The sequence below is a fragment of the Grampus griseus genome (assembly GCF_964374135.1).
Source record: "Grampus griseus genome assembly, chromosome: 15".
Classification (NCBI taxonomy): Eukaryota; Metazoa; Chordata; class Mammalia; order Artiodactyla; family Delphinidae; genus Grampus; species Grampus griseus.
This window is the reverse complement of record NC_139009.1, coordinates 10,966,929-10,991,979: the sequence shown is the minus strand read 5'-3', so window position 1 is coordinate 10,991,979 and position 25,051 is coordinate 10,966,929. Positions and strand designations below refer to the sequence as shown.

At 39.7% G+C, this 25,051-nt stretch overlaps 1 protein-coding gene across 2 annotated transcripts in view; it reads left to right on the top strand.

Annotated features, from left to right (window-relative positions):
• NBAS (NBAS subunit of NRZ tethering complex) overlaps positions 1-25,051 on the top strand; it is a 341,832-nt gene that overhangs the window by 60,503 nt on the left and 256,278 nt on the right. For both annotated transcript variants that reach the window (XM_082672572.1, XM_082672571.1), the window contains 6 exons: positions 4,864-4,992; positions 14,093-14,156; positions 17,180-17,373; positions 18,484-18,741; positions 19,450-19,575; positions 22,624-22,775. In XM_082672572.1, coding sequence (XP_082528698.1) covers positions 4,864-4,992; positions 14,093-14,156; positions 17,180-17,373; positions 18,484-18,741; positions 19,450-19,575; positions 22,624-22,775 — 923 coding nt within the window. The remainder of the gene's footprint in view (positions 1-4,863; positions 4,993-14,092; positions 14,157-17,179; positions 17,374-18,483; positions 18,742-19,449; positions 19,576-22,623; positions 22,776-25,051) is intronic.

Genomic DNA, 25,051 nt, shown 5'->3' with positions numbered 1-25,051 from the left:
CAGATATTTTCTCCCATTCCATAGGTTGCCTTTTCATTTTGCTGATAGTTTCCTTTGCTATGTAGAAGCTTTTTAGATTGATGTATTCCCACTTGTTTTTGCTTTTGTTGCCTTTGCCTTGATGGCAAATCCAAGAAAATCATTGCCAAGACCAATGTCACGAAGTTTACCCAACTCCATGCTTTCTCCAGAAGTTTTACAATTTCAGGTCTTATGTTCAAGTATTTCATCCATTTAGAGTTGACTTTCGTATATGGTGTAAATTAGGGGTCCATTTCGTTCTTTTGCATGTGGCTATCCAGTTTTTCAAGTATCATTTATTGAAGAGACTATTTTCTCCATTGTGTATTCTTGGCTCCTTTGTTGTAAATTAATGGACCATATATGTTTGAGTTTATTTCTGGCCTCTCTATTCTGTTCCATTGACCTATGTATCTGTTTTTAATGCCAAGACCATACTGTTTTGATTATTATAGCTTTGTAATATAGTTTGAAACCTGGATGTATAATGCCTCTAGCTTTGTTCTTCTTTTTCAAGATTGCTTTGACTACTTGGGTCTTTTGTGGTACCATGCAAATTTTAGGATCGTTTTTTCTATGTCTGTAAAAAATGCCATTGGAATTTTGATAGAGGTTGCATTGAATCTGTAGATCACTTTGGGTAGTATGGATATTTTAACAATAGCAATTCTCCCAATTCATGAATATGGAATTTCTTTCCATTTATTTGTGTCTCCTTCAGTTTCTTTCATTAATGTTTTATGGTTTTCAGTGTATATCTCTCTCACTTCCTTGATTAAATTTATTCCTAGTGTTTTACTCTTTTTGATGCTATTGTAAATGGGATTGTTTTCTTAATTTCTCTTTCCTAGAGTTCACTGTTATTGTATAGAAAAGCAACTGAATTTTGTGTGATTCTGTATCCTGCAATTTTATAAATTTATTTATTCTAACTGTTTTTTGATGGAGTCATTAGGGTTTTCTATGTATAATATCATGTGATCTGCAAACAGAGCCAATCTTACTTCTTCCTTTCCAGTTTGTGTGCCTTTTCTTTTTCTTGCCTAATTGCTCTGGCCAAGACTTTCTGTACCATGTTGAATAAAAATGGCAAGAGGGGGCATCCTTGTCTTGTTCCTCATCTTGGAGCTTTCCTCTTTTCCCTGCCAAGTTCTGTATTCTTGACCAACATTCCAACTGTTGAAATGATGATTAAAATGAAAATGGCATTCGTAGTTGAGAAATTCACAGACACTTTTTTTTTTTTTTTTTGCGGTACACGGGCCTCCCACCACCGCGGCCCCTCCCGTTGCAGAGCAAAGGCTGCGGAAGCACAGGCTCAGCGGCCATGGCTCACGGGCCCAGCCGCTCCGCAGCATGCGGGATCATCCCAGACTGGGACACGAACCCGTGCCCCCTGCATCGGCAGGCAGACTCCCAACCACTGCGCCACCAGGGAAGCCCACACAGACACATTTTAACCAAAGTGAAAATTATAGCTACACCTAAATTTTATTGCCTTTACAACTACTTAATTCAAATGGAGGAGAAGAGAACAAGATTGTTATTCACTTATGCTGAGAAATCTTAATGCAGTATGAGGGGTTATGGTTTGAATGTTAGAAGTTTACTTTTATTGTGATGTACAGTTGATTGAAAAGCCATTGCCTCCTATTTCCAAAGCATACACTCCTGAATTCTCTTCCTTGCCAACCAATAGGCATTCAGGTTTCCAAATACTGTAGACTCTGCTTACAGAATTTAGCATGGATTTTCTAACTGTGGCTTTACATCTTGTGTCACAGTTACTGTCAGGATAATAAATTACTTTCTGGGCCAGAAATACCCTGCATGCTATAGATATTCAGAAAAGTTTCTATAAATAAGAAGTAGAGTTTATATTTTAGAAGGAAATCACTGTGTTTCTCAAGTAACATAGGTGACTTGTCTGTGTCATCAGCTGGCTACAATTCAGTTGCTGCTAATAACCATATCTTCTTACTGTGCATATTTATGCAAGTTAAACAGATAACTTGGGACTTGAAAGAAAGGTACACTTAATGTGTGTGCATGTAATGTCTGAGATTTGCTTTAAAATCCTCCAGGGGACAAAGGTCCCTGAGGGCATTGTGGTGATTGGGGAATGACATGTGAGACAAACTTGGAATGTTGATGTTTGTTTAAGATGGTTGTTGGGCCCCTGGGTATTTATTATACAGCAATTTCTACTTTTGTGTGTGTGAGTGCAAATTTCTACAACAAAATGCTTATGGAAAGGAATGGTAAGTTTGCAGTGTGAATGTCATGGCATCAAATGAAACTAAGGGGATGAAGAAAAAAAAGCAAATGGTTAACATTTTAGTTAATATATTTATTACTTAAGCATGGAGGAAGGATGGAAGGAAGGAAGGGAGGAATGAAAACAAAAGGAAATTTAGCATATTCACTCATTATTTCCCTGGTCATAATGCTGTTGTTAAATTATTCACATTATTCAGTATACATTTTTTGGTTTGTTTTTTGTTGAAGAGATCCATAAACCTCCTACTTGCTTTCAGAGCACTTTTAGTGGGGTCGTTTAATGGAACGTATGGTGTACCTGCAGGTTACCATACAGATCCCACGTGACTAACTGTTCAGGTGTTGAAATCATAATGTATACTTGGTCATAATTTCTACTGAGAAGCATGCCTGTCACTACTAGAAAGGCTTTGGCCCAGGTGAGGGCCGTGATCATGGTGCCATCAGGGCACGTGGAGGGGGATGGAAGACGCTGCATCTGGTTCAGCTTTTGCTACCTAACACTGAATGATGATCTTGGGCAAGTATTATAACCCTTCACGTCTTCAGTTTCGACATCTGAAACTCTAAAGGATGGGTGGAGAGGGTTTGTTTCTTAATTTATTTTATTTATTTTTATTTTTGGCTGTGTTGGGTCTTCATTACTGTGCGTGGGCTTTCTCTAGTTGCCGCGAGCTGGGGCTAGTCTTCGTTGCGGTGTGCAGGCTTCTCGCTGCGGTGGCTTCTTTCGTTGCAGAGCACGGTCTCTAGGCGCGCGGGCTTCAGTAGTTGTGGCACGCGGGCTTCAGTAGTTGTGGCTCGCGGGCTCTAGAGCACAGGCTCAGTAGTTGTGGCGCACGGGCTTAGTTGCTCCGCAGCACATGGGATCTTCCTGGACCAGGGCGAAAACCCGTGTCCCCTGCCTTGGCAGGTAGATTCTTAACCACTGTGCCACCAGGGAAGCCCTGAGAGTTCGTTTAATTAATGCATATCTATGCTTCGGAGGCCCATCTTGTGCAAAACCATAGAGCTAATTGACTTTAGAGTTGTGAAAGGAAGATGCCAGGTCCTTCATCTTCTACTCATTCCCCCGTCTCCATCACAGAGGAAAAGAGCTGATGTATTTAAAATTTTGCTTAAAGTCCTTTTGCTTTTATTGCTTCTCCTTCCCAGGCACTTGTATTTTAGTCTTTCTTACATTAAATTATGACACTGTGGGATAGACCTGTTACATCTCGTTAAAGTGATTTTAGTCCTCAGCGAGGAGATTAGCAGATGCTGATCTTCTTGTCTATCCACTCCCGCAGCAGTGTTCCTCACTTCCTGAAGTTGTTCTCTTTGTCTTTGATGGCTAATGTGCCTTAGTCATTTTAGACCTGAGGACTTAGACTCTGTCTACCAGAGGCCAGGTAGATAATATAGTGAATCGAACCTGTTGTAAACTGTGGTTTTTCAGTACAGTCATCTTTAGTTTTCAGTTCTGCAGCTTTTGGCCGTAATCTTGGGGCCATAATAGAGAATGATGGGGGTTTTGCCTAACTGGAAAACTTTCAAGAGGGCATATACTACCTAGTCCCATCTGATTATTGCCATTTGGGCCCCATGTTGCCCGATTTTCTAAATATTCTGGAGAAATACGGTTGTGGACTGCCATTTTCTGGTCTCTTTTGTTTTTTGTGGGGAAACTACCTTAAACCCTGTTCTTAATAAATGCTTGAATGGGAAATAGGTCTTTAGTTAGTGTTTTTTCAGTTCTCCTGGTTCTGTTGTAGTTGGTAGGCAGGTAACATCTCTGCTCGGATGGTTTCTCTTGTGGTAACTGAGCAAACCTGGTACCCTCATGGGAAAGGACTGAGAGATTATCTGGACAAGTAGAACTGGGCAGGCAAGTCTTTCTCTGTGTGCCCGACGTTGGCCACGTAAAATCAGTGTGGTACAAAATGTCTCTGTTCTGTGGCAACACTTAGAATCCTTAAATTGAATAATTTGCCAGCAGGTCTGGAATACCTTACACATTTAATGTATTTCTTAAATTAAGGAATGCATTTTCCTCTAGTCGGTCTTTTATTCCCATCACCATTTGGACCCTCTTTTCCTTCATCTCTCTCTTTCTCCCTCTCCGTTTCCTTCTTTTTCATAGCATGAATTTGTGGCCTGTCCATGGTATAGAGTATTCCAGGCATTGTGTTCGCAGAGAATCTTTTAAAGGTTCTTGTAAAGGTGTGTACCCAAAATTCAAGAAGTTCATAATTTTGTCAACATCCACTCATGAAAGATATTGAGAACTCATGGTAAACTATGTGTGATATAAAGGAATATTTTTTATAATGCTCACATATTTGGGTTTTGGGTTATATGTAAATCATAACACTATAAAGTAGATTTAAAAAAACTCCTTAAGGGCAAGAGTCCTGTTTTTTTATATTCCAGAGCACATTTATAGTGTTACGAAGCTGTCAGAATCCTTAGTTATGAGAGATCATTTACGATACGGTACCCCTAAAGAGCGTTAATTCTGAAAATTATTTCTATTTGGCTACAAGTCTCTTGCTCTGACATTAATGTAATATAATTATTGTCTAGGATGGGATCTTTAAGATGAGACTTTCTCCAGACGGGACCCTCCTTGCAGCCGTTCACTTCTCAGGAAAACTAAGCATCTGGGCCATTCCATCTCTGAAGCAGCAAGGGGAGTGGAATCAAAGTGAGCAGGTGTGTCTCTTGATTATGATTATTCCTAGAATGATTCTCGCTTAAGTGTGAGTACTGACAATACTAATTTCATTTTGATGATATTTTATGTTTTAAAATGTAGCTCACAGCTATTACTTATTCTCATCATTCCAAAGCTGTCCTATTCTTTACTTAAATTATACTATTATCAGTGTAGTAGGACAAGTGAAGAACAGAGTAGCACTCTGTGCTGATACTAATTTGTAGAGCAGGACACTCTGTATCCTGAGTGTCCTCTGTCCTTTGATCTCTGCATTTCTCCCTTTCTCATTGCAAAAATACAGAATGGAGATGTTAAGTTTTCAGCAAAAGTTGACTAATATCAGAGATTTGAAGGGTCAATATCGTAAAAAGATTAGACTTCTTTCCAAATCTTGCAGTGCTAGTAATCCTGGGCTTCCGTAAGGTTGAAGGGAGTTATCGTCTCTTTACTCAAAAGGTAGATAGAGAAGATACAGAGAAAGATAGAACTGTTCATTTTTTTAGTGTCTGGAAATAACAGGGTTTGAGAATTAAACAATTGAGTTGTTTAGTGACGGATAGTATCAATGTCTATTGTAATCTAAAATCAGGATGGGCAGGTAAGGTATAATGCTCGTTTAATGCCACACGTTGTGATAGAGTGAAGATTTAAGAAAAATCATCTCAGTTAGATACAGCTTATGTTATAAATCTTTCACTGCTCTGAAGATAATTTTGCCTGCCAGCACTTTGAGTGTTAGTTCTTCCTCCCTCACATCCCCATTCCCCTTCCCTGTAGAGTATCCTGTCACCAGCTCTGGTGGGCACTTCTGTGATTCTAAGAAAGGAGCATATTCCCTGCAAGGTCTGAGTGGATCAGGGTCTTTTTATTAGCATTGTTTTGAATTTCATTTCATCAAACTGCACTATAAAAGAATTCTTCATAAGCAAACAGTATTTTGTATTTCTCAGAATAGAGGAAAAGAGAAAGGGGCTCTACATTTTCATACTCTTTTCACAGACTTAAATTTATTTGTTTTTGCTGTTCTTCAATTTTTTCTCTTAGACACAATTGTAGGAAGATTCCCTCCCCCCGCCTCCCCTCCGCCCAGTTCCTCACCGTGTTGAATTTAATTTGGTCTCCACATCTCTGCTACTCTGTCTTACTTACTGGATCTAGATTTGTTCTAAATAGAAGAAAGAGATCCTCCTCAGTTATCAACCTCAGTAGCCAAGTAGAGGGACATTCTTTCTGTCTCCTCTGAAATGAGAGCTAAGTTGACTTATATCTTCACTCTAGAAGTGGAGTGGACCAGCTCTCAAAACTGTTTTTTTAATGTATTCAGCTAGGGTCATCAGATCATTGATCCAGAAGGTACCGTGCATTTTTCATGGTTATCAATGTGTAATGTTAAGATACTTAGCTTTTGTTATTTGGGAAGACCCTGATGTTCTGTTATATATGGGAGATTTTGCATTTGAGCAAGTTTTTTCTTAAAAGGTGAACACTGAATATTAGTCATTTGGAATAGAAATATTGATCAAGTTCTGAAGCACACTTAATATTTCATCTTGTGAGTGTCCTAGAATGTCGTACATATAGCACAAGGACTATTAAAAAAATTCATTAGTATGCTGTTTCGTTTTCTGAAATTATGGGTACCTTTTTTTTTTTTTTTTTACATGCAAAGATAACCTGCATCTCTTGTAGTCCTTATTGGCATATACTTGAATTTTTAACTGGTTAGACATTTTTATCGTTAGTTGCCAATCAGTTTCATTATAATTCATTACTCTTTAGCCCATGAATGTTATTCATTGGGTTTTTATAATGATTCTATTAAAAACACAAAAATTGTTAAAAAATCTTGAAACTCAGGAATGAGTACATGTAAATATCTCAGTCGTTTGGAATAGGCCATGAGAAAGGTAATGTGACAAGAAAGGAAGGGAATTTGGAAATGGCAACAGAGATGCACGGTGGGAGGACATGAGTTCAGGCCAGAAATTTGTCTCTAGTGTTGTCTTAGGGAGAGTCTTTTGAACAGAAATATGCTGCGAGTTTAGAAGGCAGTTCATCAGGAATTGCTGAAGCCTGATTTTTCGGTTGTACCTCAAAGAGTTTCCACTTTACGTCTGTGGTTCTGATTCAGTGCTCCCCCCCACCCTACAGTCTGCAGACAGACTGTATGATGATACAACTCCTCAAGCTAGTTGTATCTTTTATTATAATTTACACCTTTTTGGGCTTACCTATCAGTTTCTTCTGATTTGGTTGGTATAAATTATCTCCCTTGAATGCTTGAGTAAACTGGAAAAAAACGGGATTTGGGGCTCACAGAGCTGAAAACCACGGACCTGGTTGCCATCACCAAGGCTGCTCGGCACATCCTCATTCCAGAGCACATCCCATTACAGGCCGGTGGCTGCCAACCCCTCCCTTTCCTGCTGCTGCTCAGCACCTGGAAAAACTAGCTGGATAGGACAGACTTGGCCCTCTGAGACCCCTGCCAGTGCTAGCCTCAAAATAAATTTTTGTCCAAAGTTGAGAACAGGGAGGGCATTTAATTTTATCTGTTCAAAGGTTGTGATCACAATGCAAAAGCTCCTTCACTTAACCTGCCATCTTTTCTAGTCTGGTCGTTCCGCTGCTTTGTACCTGCGCCCTGAGCCCTCCTCTCCTGCTCGCTACTTTGGTCCAACCCTTTCTGTTTTACTTTGTGAACTTCATTGCATCATAAACAAACTCCTGTGAGCCTTCATCGTTTTCACAGAATGTTCTGCTTTCTTTTGATACACTTAATCTAGGCGTATAAAGCTCAGTAGGGTTGAGGTGCATGTACACATAGTCTTGCAGCTTTTATAAAATTTACTCTAATAATAACCTCTATTATTATTTACTGAGCACTAATTTTGTCTTAGGGTTTTTCAGCAAGTCAGCAGGAGAACTGAGATTTGATTTCATAGCTCTCTGGCTCTGATGTCCACGCTCTTTCCATGACCATGTAAGAAAATAAATACACTTTAAAAAAGGTGGGAAAAACCCTGTTTGTTAGGTTTTTTATTAGGCTTTATTTGATGTGACCTTCAAAAGAACAGAGACAAATGCTTTTTCTCTGCGAATGTAACACGGATTTCTTCAGCCCTCTCAGAGGTGTTGAACTCTTGAGCTAATTAGTGTGTACCAGATACTAGAGTAAGTAATTGAGAAAGTCTGTCATTGGTGAACCCGTAACTTTATGATAGATATCATATCACAGTACTTATGATGTGGTGACATGAGGTGAGGGTGGTAACTCCTTGTCCAGCAAAAGAAGTTTGAACAACCATACTTTGTTTGAGCCTTTCACCTATATTCCGGGGATGAATCACATTGGATATTTGGACATTTTAGATTTGACTTTAATGTATGAAGAGAGTAATTAAAATCTAGTGTACTAGTCAGCTATAGAGAACAAACTAGTGGTTACCAGTAGTGAGAAGGAAGAGGGGAGGGGCAAGATATGTGTAGGGGATTAAGAGGTACAAGCTATTATGTATGAAATAAGCTACAAGGATATATTGTACAACGCAGGGAATATAGCCAGTATTTTATAATAACTGTAAGTGGAGTATAACCTTTAAAAATTGTGAACCACTGTGTTGTACACCCGTAACATATAATATTGTACATAAACTATACTTAAATAAAAGTAATAGTGCATTAGAGTAAATGTTATAAAGCTTGCATGTAACAGTGCTATCAAGGGTAGGTTGTTACTTTATTCAGAATAATTATCGTAAAATAATAAAGTTCAAGTATTTGAATCTCTACCAAGTACTACAGTAGAAAATGCAGTAAGTCACAGTCCTTGCCCTTAGGACATTCATAGTCTTGCAAGGGAAATTATAAACACATTAATAAAATAACATGTTAATATTATGAGAAGATAAGCTCAGAGGAATGGTGCCTACTTCAGTTGGTGGTTTTGGGGAGGGGGATTGTTGGGAATAAGTAGTGTTTGTATAGTAAGGCTTGGCTATCAACAGCAATTTTCATCTCTCTCATTTACTTCACAAAAAACCCTGTTAAATAAAAAATGTTTCTATACTCGTTTTAAGAGATGGGAGTAGTGCTAAAAGAAATTAACTTAGATAACTAAATGTTAGAATCAATGTTCCATTTTGACTCAGGTCCTCTGACTTCGTAGGTCAAGACTTTTTTCCAGAGAATCTTCTTACAGTGCTTATATTTAGAAATACTGACTTCAAGTGGGCAGATTGGGTACTAGTTAAGATGTTAATGGAAAACAGGGAGAGATCGCCTGTGTGGTTTATACGAATGACACCTGGAGTTGTGCAGTTCATTATGTAGAGACACTGGGAATGTGATATTAGTAAGCGAGAGGTATAATATTGTCACTTACCAAATGTATGGTGTCACTTTGCGTATTCATCACTGGCTGAAAATCACTGAAGAACTCTTAAACAGCTGAAAAACGCTTAAGACAGCTGCTCTTGTCTCATTTGTCCAGTTTAGTCAAGTGACCTTGGGTCAGCCAGGTAGGACAGGCTTTGGATTTCTTTGTGACTACTCTGGGGAATGAATGGAAAGCCAATTAGTTTAAAATAGAGTATATGATATATAGTGTACAGTTAGCTTATAACTTTACCTTAAACATTGCCTGAGAAAAAAGCTAATGTTTCTGTTGCACTATACAGACTTAGAGTCTTTTACCAAATTGTGAATTCAGCTCATCTGGGCCTTTCTTCAAGCAATACGCTACTTTATTAGTTTTCATAATATGCTTTGTTTGAATGAGTATTTTCTCTGTAGAATCTAACGATTGAAGATAGTTTGCAAGTGCCCATTCTGATTTACTTCTGTCCAGTTTTTAGTTGATTAGATACTTTGGCTTTCATTATCAGTATGAACATCCATCTGGCTAGAAATCTGTATTAAGTTTTGTTCATGTTTGGAATACATAGTAAGATTGCCAAACTGATTTTCAGTTCAAACATTTCCCGTATGTTATGTTTATATATTTACATCTCATTTTTGGCCTTAATTGTTCTCTGAAGAAGCTTTATTGCTTATCTGTACTTACTTGGATGTAGTAGACACAAAACTAACCTTTTCCATTTGATTGTATTTTCTCTTTGACACATAGTAGGTACTGGCCTAATTTTGTTAAGTGGATGAATCAGTGAAGGATAAATGGGAAGATAACAGTTCATGTCATTAATAGTGATCTAAACCACAGCTGTTTTCACAACTTCACTAGACTGTCAGCTCTTTGAGAGGAGGCACTGAATTGAATATACATTTCTTCCCTGAGAGCTAACAAAGGACTTGGTGTATTAAATACTAATAATAAATGTTTGTGGAATGAATAAACATTTAAAGGTTTCTTTTATGCTGTTGGCAACAAGGTCTTTGTTATATTTAGCTTCCAGCTGTAAAAAAAGAAAAAGAAAAGTCAGCAAATAAAATCCTTAAATCTGAAGAAAACAGATGTAAGCTGTGTGCTTTAGCCATAATAGCCTCTCTGAACAAAATCTATAACTGTACCCTTAGGACATCCTCCTCTAGGCCACTGCTGCCCTGTAAAGTGAGGGCACCTGAGGCTGTTTTCAGACATACGGTAGCACGTCATGCAGAGAGGAGTGGCATGGAGGCTGCTGCTCAGGATATATCAACATAGTACTGGGACTGAGTACCCCCCACCCCCCGCTTTCGTGGGGGACTTGGGAGCTTGGTGATCCTGTCTTCAAAGTAGCAGCCTGCAGCGTTTGAATCAGATGTCATAAAGCACAGCCAGATCATGGTTCTCCTCACAGGGTCCTTGGCTCTGAAGGGTGGTAAGTTGGGGCCAGTTTGAATAGTATCAGGGGAGCAGTGGGAATGTCAGTATAGAAAGCAGCAAGGGACAAGCTGTCAGGTTGCTGGTCTGGCAGGCCACCTCTGCCTGAGGCAGAGGTAAGTTTGGGATTTTGTTTGGGCTTCTTTCTTAAATATACTGTACAGATAATTTCATCAAACTCCCACATACTGTGAAGTTGAACGCTTAGTTCAGATATATAGACTGAATTGCTGTGTACTTCTAAGGCAAAAGTACAGACAGGTATATACCCCAAAGAATTTAAAACAGGTAGTCAAACAAGTACATTCACATACATGTTCACAGCAGCCACAAGCTGGAAACAACCCAAATGTCTGCTAACAGAAGGATGGTATATACTTGCGATAGAATATTATGCAGCCATAAAAAAGGAATGAACTACCAATCCATGCCACAACTTGGATGGCCCTTGAGAACATTATGATAAATGAAAGAAGCCAGACACAAAAGGTTGTTTGAATTCATTTGTACAAAATACCCAGAATAGGTAAATCCACAGAGATCGAGGGCACATTGGTGGTGGCTGTGGCTGGGGAAAGGGGAAAGGGGGTAACTGCTTAATGCCTAAGCTTTATTTTGAAGGGATAAAAATGTTTCGGAACTAGATGGAGGTGGCAGACATTGTGAACGTACTCAATACCACTGAATTATTCATTTAAAAATGGTTAATTTTATGTTAATTTCACCACAATGAAAAAAAAAGATTTCATTAATCCTCTCCTCCCTCCCAAACCCTAAAACAAACAAAAATGCATATAATTAGAATATGATGCGTTGTAGTCCCGTACTTTGGCCTACTTTTTTTTTTTTTTTTTTTCCCCCCGGTACGCGGGCCTCTCACTGTTGTGGCCTCTCCCGTTGCGGAGCACAGGCTCCAGACGTGCAGGCTCAGTGGCCATGGCTCACGGGCCCAGCCGCTCCGCGTCATGTGGGATCTTCCCAGACCGGGGCATGAACCCGCGTCCCCTGCATCTGCAGGCAGACTCTCAATCACTGTGCCATCAGGGAAGCCCCTGGCCTACTTTTTTTTCCTGAATAAGCTTAGTCTTTCCCTACCTGTGTCCTTCTGTGCACACTGTGGTCTCCCACTGGAATGTTGTCCTCCACCCATTTTCCACATCCAGGTGTTATCCAGCCATAAACATATATATCACCATCAGGCTTTCTTTGATCCTCTTGAACTCCCTTCATCTTTCTCAAGCCCATATCCAAAATGATCTCTTGATCCTTTGAAGACCCTTAGCACTTTTCTCTATACCTCATTTTTGGGCAGTTATCAAATTTGACCTTTGGTTACAGTTAGTTATACCCACTTCTTAGCCATCTGTGTGCTTGAGTAGAGGGCGTATAATGTCTGATTTTTTTTTCTTTTTTCTTTCATAGTGTAAGTGCACAGTATTCATTGACCAAATAGAAGAAACCACACTTTTGAGAAGGTGTAGGAATATTTGTACTATGTCAACTAATTTTTCTATAGCTTAGACATTCTACTTAGAGCTCAGTGATTCAAAGGATTAATTAGTTCATTCCCTCATTCAGCATTTTACTACTGTGACAGGGGTGGGCACTGATAGATGTGGGAGTACAAGGATGACTAACAGTCCTGAATACAGAGGAACAAATCTTCACCTTGGGTTTAAAATTGGTTTCACAAGAGATACCCATTATTTAAGCAATCTACATGGAACAGTCTAGTCCCAGAGTGTGGAGATTGGCTCTACTAGACTAGTACCGCTTGTTCATGGTCCTCTTGCTCATCGTTGACTTGGATGAAGACAAGCACACTTTGAATTCTCAAAGTGCTTATGCCAATGAGAGGACTTCTTTTTACATTTTTTTCTCGAGTTCTTGTTAAATTTCTTTGTAATCTAGACGTCCTTAAATTTACCCAAGGCTGAATCATAATTGTTGTTGTTTGTGGGGCTTAAAGTTTTAAAGTGTTATCCCGTACTTTCCTTGTGTACTCCAGAGTGTACGTGGGGGGGCACACATGGCATCACGTAAACAAATGCTGGCACGCCTCTGGTGCTGTTGGTGGAGGTGCAGCTGGTGGTTCGGAGCTACTGAAACTTCTAAGGTGCCTTGTAATGGTCAAATAAGATTTTAATTTAGTTGATTATTTTCAGTAATACGTACCTTATTCTAATTTTTTGAAACTTAATTTTTTTTTTTATACTTAAGGACAATCCATTTCTTCGCCTAGTATATAAATAGCCTTTTATGGCAACTTTTTTCTGACAGAGTTAACGAATTATATCTTCTGTTCTCAGGGTCTGCTCTGGGCGACTTACAGTAGTGGAGAGCAGAAAGTTCTCTCAGGGTATGGAAAGAAATATCAGTTTTAATACCGTAATGTATAAGCCACTGATAACTTGTTAATAAAACATATATGCATATTCTGTTGCATAAGATGAAAAAGCACATTTTGACATAAGTACAGCATCACTTTTTTTAGGCTTAAGATTTCAGATAACCCCCAACTGATATTTTGTTGTTTTTTCCCCCCATACTATTGTGATTCTGGAGGTTATGGAGTTAACGTGGGCCTGGGAAATGTCTGGCAGTGGCTTAATCTCTGTTGTTTTGTGATGCTTGAGAGATCGTGGTGTGTCCTGACGTTCACAAAGGTGGGCAGGGCATTGTGTTGCCATGAGATTAGACTGCGAATGTATTGAATTTGAGGATTGCATGGTTATATTTTTTGACTTAGTACAATATGTTTTCAGTCATAGAAAGTTAGAACTGGGGATGACACGGAAGTTGTGGGGTCCAACCTCAGAGCTGTGGGAACTGAGACCTGGAGGGTTGCTTGCCTTACGAGCAGCAGGGTAGCTCTTACATCCAAGCTGGTGTTTCATTCACAACAGCATGGCTGTTCTCCCAGTGTGCAGTTGTGCGTGTGTGCGTGTGTGTGCGTGTGTGTGCGTGCGTGCAGAATTGTTAGCGTATCCTGCTTTCATTTGTATGAATCGTATGCTTGCCATCACGGTTCTTATTCATGCTCCTTTCTTCATTAAATTGAGTCACAGTACTTGCATGTGCACATCTTAGGTATAAGAACAATTGCTTTTCAAGATCTTGGAGAGGAATAGATTTCAACTAGGTGTAACTAAGAGATGAAAGGAAAGCAACATTTCTGTATTTTGTTAAAAAAAAAATCCAAAGTTCTTGGTGATGTTCTCATAATTTTCTTACCTTGTTGATCCAAGAATTTATGTCCTGTTTTTCAAATTCAGCCAGGCTATGATGACCTTAATCCTGATTGGAGACTCTCTGCTGAGAAGAGAAAAAAAATCAAAGGTGAGTTTTATGAGGTATGATGATTAAAACCTTAAGAGACTCGTGTTGTTTAGTAAAGGTGCTTTTTAGATGGTATGATATATATAGGGGAGGGAAAACTCCTTTTCTTTCTACTATCCTAGGTTCTCTGGCTGGGGATCTGTAAAATTAGATTGACAAAAGACAGATTAATAAGAGAAAAGCAAGCAGAAGTTTATTAGCATGTACACTGAGTTTATACACGGGGGTACCCAGGGATGAGTAACTCCGAGGGATGGTTGGAAATTGTGCTTATACAGCATCTAAACAAAGAAACAGTCAATTTTTAGGGAAGTGACAAGACAAAGGAAAAGCAGTTGGAGTTTCTAGGAGTGGCAAATTGTGGGAAGGCAAGTATGTGGGGAAAGTAATGGAAGATAAGCAGTAGTTAGTTATGTAGATTCCTTCGGTGCTATCTCTGGGCTCCTAAGGGTCTAAATTTGTCTCCAGTGATGAACTCTTGTCCTTCGTGGTAGAAAGCAGAGAGGGGAACAACTTTGTAAATTTATGTCCTACTTTTACGCAAATAGGTAGAGGGCAGGGAGCTTTTCTTGTGTCTGCTTCTTCTCAGTGGCCTCTAGCCCAAAATAATCATTATGCCACAGTGGCACATTTTGGGGTGGCATATTCGGCTACCCTACATATAAAAAAGTCTCTAGATACTTCTGCTTCACTTTGGAAGGAACACCAAGATTTCATAGGACGGGGACAAGGCAACAGATCCAGCTTGCTGACCGTCAGGTGTTAATATTTTGAGTTTTCCCAAGGCTGAGGCAGAGCCTGTGGCATGCAGCATGGCTCTCCCTCCACAGGCCAGCATGGAGTTGGCACACTGAGTTCAAAGCTCGTAAGTGTGCTCCTTTGTAAATGAGCATGGAGGGGATAGCAGAAAGGGACTCCTCAAAGGGTAGACTCTGAGTAGTTATCTTTGGGGCTGGGGTGCCGGTGTGGTAGACGGTAGGTAATGAGAGGTTGGAGGGACCTTCTCTTTCTTTTCATACATCTCCATATATAAGCATTTTTTTTTTTTAGCAGTGAGCATGTATTACTTTTATAAATAGAAAAGAAACCCAGTATTTACATTTAAATAAAAGCAATAGTGATTATTTAATTGGTAGATTAAAATTAAAAACAAAAATTAAAATGTTAAGAGTTACTTTGAGTAATTGGTTCCTTTTTCTTCAGGTGAAACTCCCCAAGTTAAACACTGCTGAATTTTTAAGTGTCTCCTATGAAATTAGTGATAGTTACAAGGTTCAAAATCTTTATTAAATTATGCTTCTAATTCACATTTAAAGACCCTGAAAGTATTGATTTGTTAATATCACGTGTCATGTTCACGTATTCGCTTTTGTTAAATAATCATCCGAAATACTCATTCAGAAAAACATTTCTGAGAAAAAATATAATTTGTCAAATTAGAAGGTTGGCTGCATATTTAAATGATTTGCTCCTTTCCATCCCGCATTACATTAAGCTGTAAGCCTAGGAACACTGCTTTTCATGTTTTCTTGGAACTCCTTATTTATATAGATTGCTTTAGGCTTAAATCGGAAGAAAATGTTGAGTTTTCATGGTTTTTGTTTTTTAATTAAAATAATGAGTTATTCTCATGGAGTTAACCTCCTATTTTATTTTTAATTTGGCCGTGCTGCGCGGCTTCTGGGATCTTCGTTCCTCAACCAGGGATCGAACTCGTGCCCACGGCAGTGAAAGTGCCCAGTCCTAACTGCTGGACTGCCAGGGAATTCCATTGACCTCCTATTTTAGAATCTCTATCTCCTTAGTCAAATGTTTACATATATTTTAAAATTTACGGTGTACTTTGTATGTATTACCTTTAAACCTCGTCAGATCCTTAGTGGAACAAGTGGTATAAAAGGGCAATAAAATTATAGTAAATATCATGCCATTTCCTTTTTTTTTTTTTTTGCGGTACGCGGGCCTCTCACTGTTGTGGCCTCTCCCATTGCGGAACAGAGGCTCTGGACGCGCAGCCTCAGCGGCCATGGCCCACGGGCCCAGCCGCTCCGCGGCATGTGTGATCCTCCCGGACCGGGGCACGAACCCGTGTCCCCTGCATCGGCAGGCGGACTCCCAACCACTGCGCCACCAGGGAAGCCCCGCCATTTCCTTTTGAATGCCTCAATTTGGTGAACCACAGTTCAGTTCTATCCACCCTCCCCCAACCCCTGCAGTTCCTTACTGGTCTTGAATATGTTTTCCTCTTTCTGATTAGTTGCAAGTATAGAGGAGGAAAAAGTTCTTTTTCCTACTACCCTACTAGATTCTCCAGCTGAGACCCAGTAAATTGGACTAACAAAAAGAAAAAAGCATACACATTTACTTAATATGTTTTAGGGACACAGGAGCCTTCATAAGGAAATGAAGACCTGAGGAACAGTTACACCTGATCAGTTTTATACTAGGTTGGGTGAAGAGTGGAAAGTTGTAGAAAGACATGAGAGACAAAAGGGTCTGAGCTAAGGGTAGTAAACTGGGAGGAACTTAGCAAGGCCTGTTTGTTTCCATTTTTCTTGGCTTCCCTCCGTCTTTGGAGATAAGGATGCTCCTTTCCTCCAGATATAAAAAAGGTACCTCTCACATGAGGATCTTAGGACCTGCTCCAGAGGAAGGTCAGAGTTCTTCCTGAGTCTGCCATTTCTCAGTACACACCTACCTTTTTTTTATACGTTGAAAATGGTGACATATCTCTGAATATTTTTCATTTTTTGAGCAGAAAGACCTTAATATATTTACCTCTGCATCCCTAGAACTTTGGACTTTGGCAAATTGTTGGCATTCAGATGTTCATTAAATAAATTACCGTTTTGTATCTTCTACTTGAGTAAAAATCTGAGTGGTGACTTACATTTTAATTTTTCTTATTATTTGTCGTACCTTTAGGACTCACATGGTTTTAAAATTGATTATTGGACTAAGTGTGTTGTATTTAAACCACATTGATGGATGGATTTGTATTGATTTACTTTTCCCCCCATTAGATAAAGAGTCCTTTTACCCACTGATAGATGTGAATTGGTGGGTGAACAGTGCAGTGATTTTGGCTCGCTGCTCTGGTGCTCTGACTGTTTCCTCGGTGAAAACTTTGAAGAATTTACTGGGAAAATCCTGTGAATGGTTTGAACCATCCCCTCAAGTCACTGCTACCCATGATGGGGGATTTTTGATTTTGGAGGTAATGCTTTCCCTTTTAAAGCAATCAGTGTGTTTGAGAGTAAACATTTATTACCCCCAAAATCTAAATATCTGATTTTAATTTTGGTTATCCCATTATTTAATCTTGTCTTTAAAAAGAAAAATTTGTTATTGGAATCAGAACTTGAGTGCAGTATAAAAAAGATCTATTGTTTAGACAATTTAAAAAAGTGCATTTGTATAAGAATGAAGAACATTTAGGGTCATTTTGCTCTCTGTAAAGCCTTTCTTCCTCATTGACATGATAGCTTTTTTCTTTTTCCTGGATTAGTTATCTTAAAAATATAAATAATATCACTACCTAAGAAATGCAGTCTTTAACCTATTCCTATGAAATATGACAGCTTAAAACTTTTGGTTCTTTTATTAAGAAAAACTTGTTTATCATGACAAAAATTTTGAAAAGAGGCTAATATTTTAAAGTTATGTTTTGGTCATTTAAAATTATTTTAAGTCTTTCAAGGTAATGGCCTTCAATAGCCTTCACGTCAGTGCAGACTGACAAATGTCTTCTCCCCTTAAGTTTGGTACCGAGTCTAAAGATGTGCTTTAAAGAGAACCAGGGCTTAAAATCGAAGGCAGCTGTGTTAGGTCTGGAATGAAAGTTATCGTTAGCAGGCAGCCTTCAGACTCAGAACTTTGTGAAGACATTGTTTAAAAGCTGGGGAGCTATGCTTGATAAAGCAAATAAATACCTTCAGGTTCATGTTGCTAAATAGATGGAAAAAATCGTCTTTTCACAGCAGGTACAAAAATATCAAAAAGAAAGAAATTAACATTCTCAACTCCTTTATTTCCCTAAAGTAATTACCAGGTATATATTTTACAAGACCGTATTAATGACCTGTTATTAAAACAGGCTTTAGTTTTAGAGATTTGGAGCCAATAACTTCTGTGCTTATTTCTGGAGCTATTGATGTAAATATATAGCATTTGTTGTTGGGTTTCTTTGAATTCCATTCTTAGTTTTAATCCCACGGCTGATGTAATGAATCAAACCAGAGTAGAATTAAAAATATTTTTCTCATTAGCTCTAAAAACTTACCTTTAGTTCCTCACTATTCACTTAACATCTCCTTTTTCAATTCAGTGCGAGATTAAACTTGCCCCCAAACGATCTCGTTTGGAGACGAGGGCGGGAGAAGAAGGTGAAGGAGAAGAGGATTCGGATTCCGATCAGGAAACATCTGCCAAGGCTCGCTACTTTGGTTATATAAAACAGGGCTTGTACTTAGTGACCGAGATGGAGCGCTTCGCACCAGCCCGGAAACGCCCGCGAACCATTACTAAGAACTACCGCCTGGTGAGCCTGCGGTCTACAACCCCAGAGGAGCTCTACCAGAGGAAGGTGAGGGTGTCCCCTTACTATCCACGGTCACAGCATCAGATGTGATTTGCCTCTATTGAGAAAAAACTTTTTTTTAATAAAGGAAGAAATTTAAAGAGGGATTGTTATTATCGTTGACGTCTTAGCTGTGTCAGTATGGTAAAGCTGCTGAGAATAATGCTGGTCTTTGCGCCTGCGCAGTCACAGTCAGAGCAGTGGGTGGGAGGTGAGTTCATGTGGACCGATTGTCCGCTTGGCTCTGCCCAGGTTTTCGCTCCACTTCGTGTGGCCTTCAGCTCTCACTTCCTCTGTGTTGAAGTACAGCCGTCTCCTCAGACTGCAGCAGATGAGGGAAGAAGCGCAGACTTGCTTTCTAGTCTGGGGTTTGCTTGGGAAGCAGATTTGATCAACACTGAGTATTCCACGTGTCTGTGCTGCACTGTCACAAGCGGAGTCCTGGAGGAGGAGTCGGGCCGCCCTGCTGGTCCTGGTTTTGCCATTTTACTTTATAACCATGGGTATTTCACCTCTGTTTCCCATCTTTCTGTTAAAGCGCTTAAAAGAAATACTTGATCTCTCCGCCCCTTGTCATGTTCGTGAGCTTCTGGGGCCACAGTGCACATGAAGGTGGTTAGGAGTGACCTACGCTGTCATCGTTCATTCTGTCATCATTTTGACACGCAGACTGCTCGGTAATGTCACATTCGTGTTCCATTTCCTTGTCCAAAGATCGAAAGTGAAGAGTATGAAGAAGCCTTGTCTCTGGCTCAGACCTACGGCCTGGATACTGACCTGGTGTATCAGAGGCAGTGGAGGAAGTCAGCTGTCAACATTGCTTCAATTCAGAATTACTTGGTATGTTTAAGATTTTGGGGAACATGTAGTAAAATTCAAACTTATGGAAAAACTTTTGGCTGTAGGGCTTCATGTTGGAGTACTTTTCACTGCTGACTTTTCTATATGAAGTGTTTTATTCTACCTTGAAAAATTATCTATCAGGTTCTGTCGGCCCTGCAGCTAGACGTTGGTGCAGAAGACATGTGACCAAATATTCACTGCTAAACCAGCCAGCTGCCTGGTCTTGGCCTAATCCTTTCCCTTCATCTACCTCAGTTAACCTCTGTTCACCTCCATCAGTCAGGGTCCTGTCAGAAGCCAGGAACCACACAGTAATTTGAACAGGAACAGTTTTAATATGGAGAATTAATATTTTCTAGCAACAAGAGATTTACTATATGAGGGCAAAGAGAACTCTAAGGAATACCCTGGGGCTGAACGGCATGTACCCAAGGAGGGAACAAACTCGGAAGGGAGGGCTCCCCCTGGGCCGGGATTCAGGCTTCGTTGGACAAGGAGTGGTTGCAGCACATTGGACGGACGAGCAGTTCGCTGGAATGCCTGAGGCCACGGCTGGTCCACAGTAGCCAAGGCTGGCGGGCAGGGAAAGGTGGGATGGATGGGCCAGCTGGATGCCTGTTGCTAGGGTGGCCGTGAACTGAGGTTGGGGGGTCGGAAAACCCCAGGGGCTGGTAAGTAGGGAGCCCCCCACCAGCATGAAGGCTGGTAGATAAGGAACCGTGGCCAGGACTGAAAAGAAAATACTCCCCCTGGTGTAGGCGAGCCTAGTTTAGGGAGCTTCCCCTTCAGGTGTCTGGGAGGATTCGCTGGGGAGGAATCTGTCCATGGGAGTGCAGCTGACACTAAGTGGGAAGTTGTCTTCCAAAGGAGGGAGGGGGAAGTAAGCACCACCAGGTGTCGCCTGCGGGCATTGCCAAGGCAGGAGCAAGAGCCAGCGCACACGTGGACTAGAGACCAGAGCCTCTTCCTCTGCAGTGGCCTGCAGCGCCCTCTGTTGACAAAGCTTAATATCGTGTCAGCGGCAAATGGGAAAGGCTGTTTATCCCATAGCTGGCTCTGAAGAGTGCTTTTGAGGCTGAGAGGCAATAAATAGATAACTGTCATATCAAACTTGCCAAATACCCCCTTTTTGCTTAAATCCTACAGTTAAATCCTTGCTGCTATGTGCTGCCACAGTTAGAGTTACTATGTTGGCTGTTTATTTGAATCATTGGCACCTTTGTAAGGAAGTAGTTGGACTCATACCTATTTTTAGAAGGTGCTGACTTCTCATGTGACATTTAGGAAGGCAAATACCTTTTCATTTAGGAATATTCTAAGAAGTGTTGGGAAATTTTCATGGTAGTTGTTTTCCCTAAAAATTCATGTACATGAGTAATTAAAAATAAAAACGTAATCTGAAAAAGTTGTGTGTAAGAAGTTGATGCTTCAACCCAACGGGAAGATGAACTGTCAATACAAGCAAGATATCAGAGTTGAGAGAGCATGAAAGATAATGAAATAAAGGAAGAAGACAAAGTTGCTTGTATTTTCTTTAGAATATCAGAACAGCAAACCTATATTATCTTTCTTTCTGTTGTGACTCAGGACAGTGAGCTCATGAGTTCATGTATATCCACTTAACGGCCTTTTCTGTAACACAGTAGAAAGCAGATATGGTCTCTGAAGGAGCTGACAAATGTTAGGAGAGACAAATTATGTACATTTTTTATTGGGGGAAATATTTAATTCAGCAAAATAAATAGGCAGTGAAGAGTAAAAGCACTATGCCAGGAATGAAAGGGGTACAGGAGTGGCATAAATATGGCCTTCGCTTTTAGGGAGCTTATAATCTTACCGAGAAGACAAGCTTTATGCCTTCATTATAGAAATGACCATACAAGAAGATTGCGGACAAATGCTGTGGGAACCCAGTGAAGGTAGCAATCATTATAGACTCTGGTTATGGAAGTCTTCATATAGTGAAGATGTTTTGGGCAGGGATTTGAAAGGATTCAAAGTAGAGCTAGAAGAGAGGAAGGCATTCTTAATGGGACAAGTGGTATGAGAAAATTAAAAGAAAATGAGCATGACTCGTGAGGCCAGTGACTAAACCTGGCTTATTCATTGCTCTGTTTTCTTGGCACACAAAAAGTACTCAGTAAATATTTCCTGGGTGAATGGCTCTGTAAGGAAACCAGTCTGTTGGATCTGAGATTCCATGATGGTGAACATTGGGGCATATTGATTAGAAAGATACATTGATTTGGGTTCAGGTGGGAAACCTTGCCAAAGGCAAGAGACTCCTGCAGTGTCCCAGTTGTTACGTGTCAATGACATGGACTGATACAGAGGCCATAGATGTGGAGAAGGGGATGTGAGTTCAGAGACATTTCAGGAAAGAATTGATATGAAGGAATGTGTGGGGTATGAATCAAATTTTACCCTAAATTTGTATCCACAAGGGCTCTTCTAGAAAGAGGGCAAGTCAGGAATTTTGAATGGAGTCAGAGGAAGCTGTTGGGAGGGAAGTACATATGGGCCCTTCGTCTTTCCAAGGAACAACATACCATGACTTTTTATGATCAAATTATCATCTGTACTTTGGAGTACATCTCATGGTCAAGTAAATACAAAACCTTGACGTGCTATGCCTCATTAGTTTTGTTTCAAAGTTAAACATGTTTGTTACAAGAAGATAAATCTTGCCTTACTTCTTTATTTTCTACTATTCTATATAGCCCAAGTGCAAACTAAAGAGCAACTAAAAAGTTTGGAAAGAGCTTTTTATGTTTCCAAAAACGAGTACTGAACTTTGTGTTTCAGTGTGTTTCATTAGACGAAGAAAGCAAGCAGTTGGAATCACATGCCCTCTACCCAGTCCTAGTCACTGTTAGGAAAGTAGCTCTTTAATGTTGAGATGCTCTAGCAGCTGCTTGTGGCCAAGGTTTCAGGTAGCTCTACTCTCTTACGTATAGCTTTATAATTCTAGAAGGCAGTTTTCAGGTGCTCTCAGATATCATGGTTTCTTTAATGCCTCTGTTTTTAAATTTTCTCTATATCCAGAGTAAAATAAAGAAACGATCCTGGGTTCTTCATGAGTGCTTGGAAAGAGTTCCTGAAAATGTGGATGCTGCAAAAGAACTGCTTCAATACGGATTAAAAGGCACAGACCTGGAGGCTCTTTTAGCCATAGGGAAAGGAGCAGATGATGGCAGGTTGGTTCTGGAAAGATGTGGATAGAAGTAAAGGTGACTTTATGAAAACTTTTAAGCTGAGACGCTGGAAAGGGTAAACTTTTCTTTATTTAGGTTATTCTGCAATGAAGCAGTTACCTTTGATTAATGCTTTTTTATCTGAGGTCAGTTTTCTTTCCTTTAAGTTAAATACGTTTACATATGATAGCTTGGTGCTAAGGAAAGAGCAAATTCTACAAACATTGATTGAATGCTGGCCGTTTCTAAGCTGTGAGGTTAAGGCGGCGTGCGCCTAGGTGCGCTGACCGGTGAATTGAACCACCGTAGGCAAGTCTGAGCTTCGTTCACTTACTTTATGTGTAGCATTGTGTCCTTCTTCAGAGAATTACCTTGATTAAGTTATATATCTTGTGAAAGCATCTCATAAACTTTTTTTTGAATTTTATTTTATTTATTTTTTTAAACAGCAGGTTCTTATTGTTTATCCATTTTATACATATTAGTGTCTACATATCAATCCCAATCTCCCAGTTCATCCCACCACCACCACAACACCCCGCCACCTTCCCTGCTTGGTGTCCATACGTTTGTTCTCTACATCTGTGTCTCAATTTCTGCCCTGCAAACCGGTTCATCTGTACCGTTTTTCTAGGTTCCAAATATATGTGTTAATATACGATATTTGTTTTTCTCTTTCTGACTTTCTTCACTCTTTATGACAGTCTCTAGGTCCATCCACGTCTCTACAAATGACCCAACTTCGTTCCTTTTTGTGGCTGACGTCTTCTTTATCCATTCGTCTGTCGATGGACATTTAGGTTGCTTCCATGTCCTGGCTATTGTAAATAGTGCTGCAGTGAACATTGGGGTGCATGTGTCTTTCTGAATTATGGTTTTCTCTGGATATATGCCCAGTAGTGGGATTGCTGGGTCACATGGTAGTTCTATTTTTAGTTTTTTAAGGAACCTCCATAGTGGCTGTATCAATTTACATTCCTACCAACAGTGCAAGAGGGTTCGCTTTTTTCCACACCCTCTCCAGCATTTGTTGTTTGTAGATTTTCTGATGATGCCCATTCTAACTGGTGTGAGGTGATACCTCATTGTACTTTTGATTTGCATTTCTCTAATAATTAGTGATGTTGAGCAGCTTTTCATGTGCTTCCTGGCCATCTGTATATCTTCTTTGGAGAAATGCCTATTTAGGTCTTCTGCCCATTTTTGGATTGGGTTGTTTGTTTTTTTAATATTGAGCTGCATGAGCTGTTTATATATTTTGGAGATTAATCCTTTGTAAGTTGCTTCATTTGCAAATATTTTCTCCCATTCTGAGGGCTGTCTTTTCGTCTTGTTTGTAGTTTCCTTTGCTTTGCAAAAGCTTCTAAGTTTCATTAGGTCTCATTTGTTTGTTTTTGTTTTTATTTCCATTGCTCTAGGAGGTGGATCAAAAAAGATCTTTCTGTGATTTATGTTAAAGAGTGTTCTTCCTATGTTTTCCTGTAAGAGTTTTATAGTGTCCGGTCTTACATTTAGGTCTCTAATCCATTTTGAGTTTATTTTTGTGTATGGTGTTAGGGAGTGTTCTAATTTCATTCTTTTACATGTAGCTGTCCAGTTTTCCCAGTACCACTTATTGAAGAGATTGTCTTTTCTCCGTTGTATATCTTTGCCTCCTTTGTCATAGATTAGTTGAGCATAGGTGTGTGAGTTTATCTCTGGGCTTTCTATCCTGTTCCATTGATCTGTATTTCTGTTTTTGTACCATTACCATATTGTCTTGATTACTGTAGCTTTGTAGTATAGTCTGAAGTCAGGGAGTCTGAGTCCTCCTGCTCCATTTCTTTCCCTCAAGACCGCTTTGGCTATTTGGGGTCTTTTGTGTCTCCATACAAATTTTAAGATTTTTTGTTCTAGTTCTGAAAAAAATGCCATTGGTAATTTGATAGGGATTGCACTGAATCTGTAGATTGCTTTGGGTAGTAGAGTCATTTTCACAGTATTGATTCTTCCAATCCAAGAACATGGTATATCTCTCCATTTGTTTGTATCATCTCTAATTTCTTTCATCAGTGTCTTATAGTTTTCTGCATACAGGTCTTTTGTCTCTCTAGGTAGGTTTATTCCTAGGTATTCTTTTTGTTGCAGTGGTAAATGGGACTGTTTCCTTAATTTCTCTTTCAGATTTTTCATCATTAGTGTATAGGAATGCAAGAGATTTCTGTGCATTAATTTTGTATCCTGCTACTTTACCAGATTCATTGATTAGCTCTAGTAGTTTTCTGGTGGCATCTTTAGGA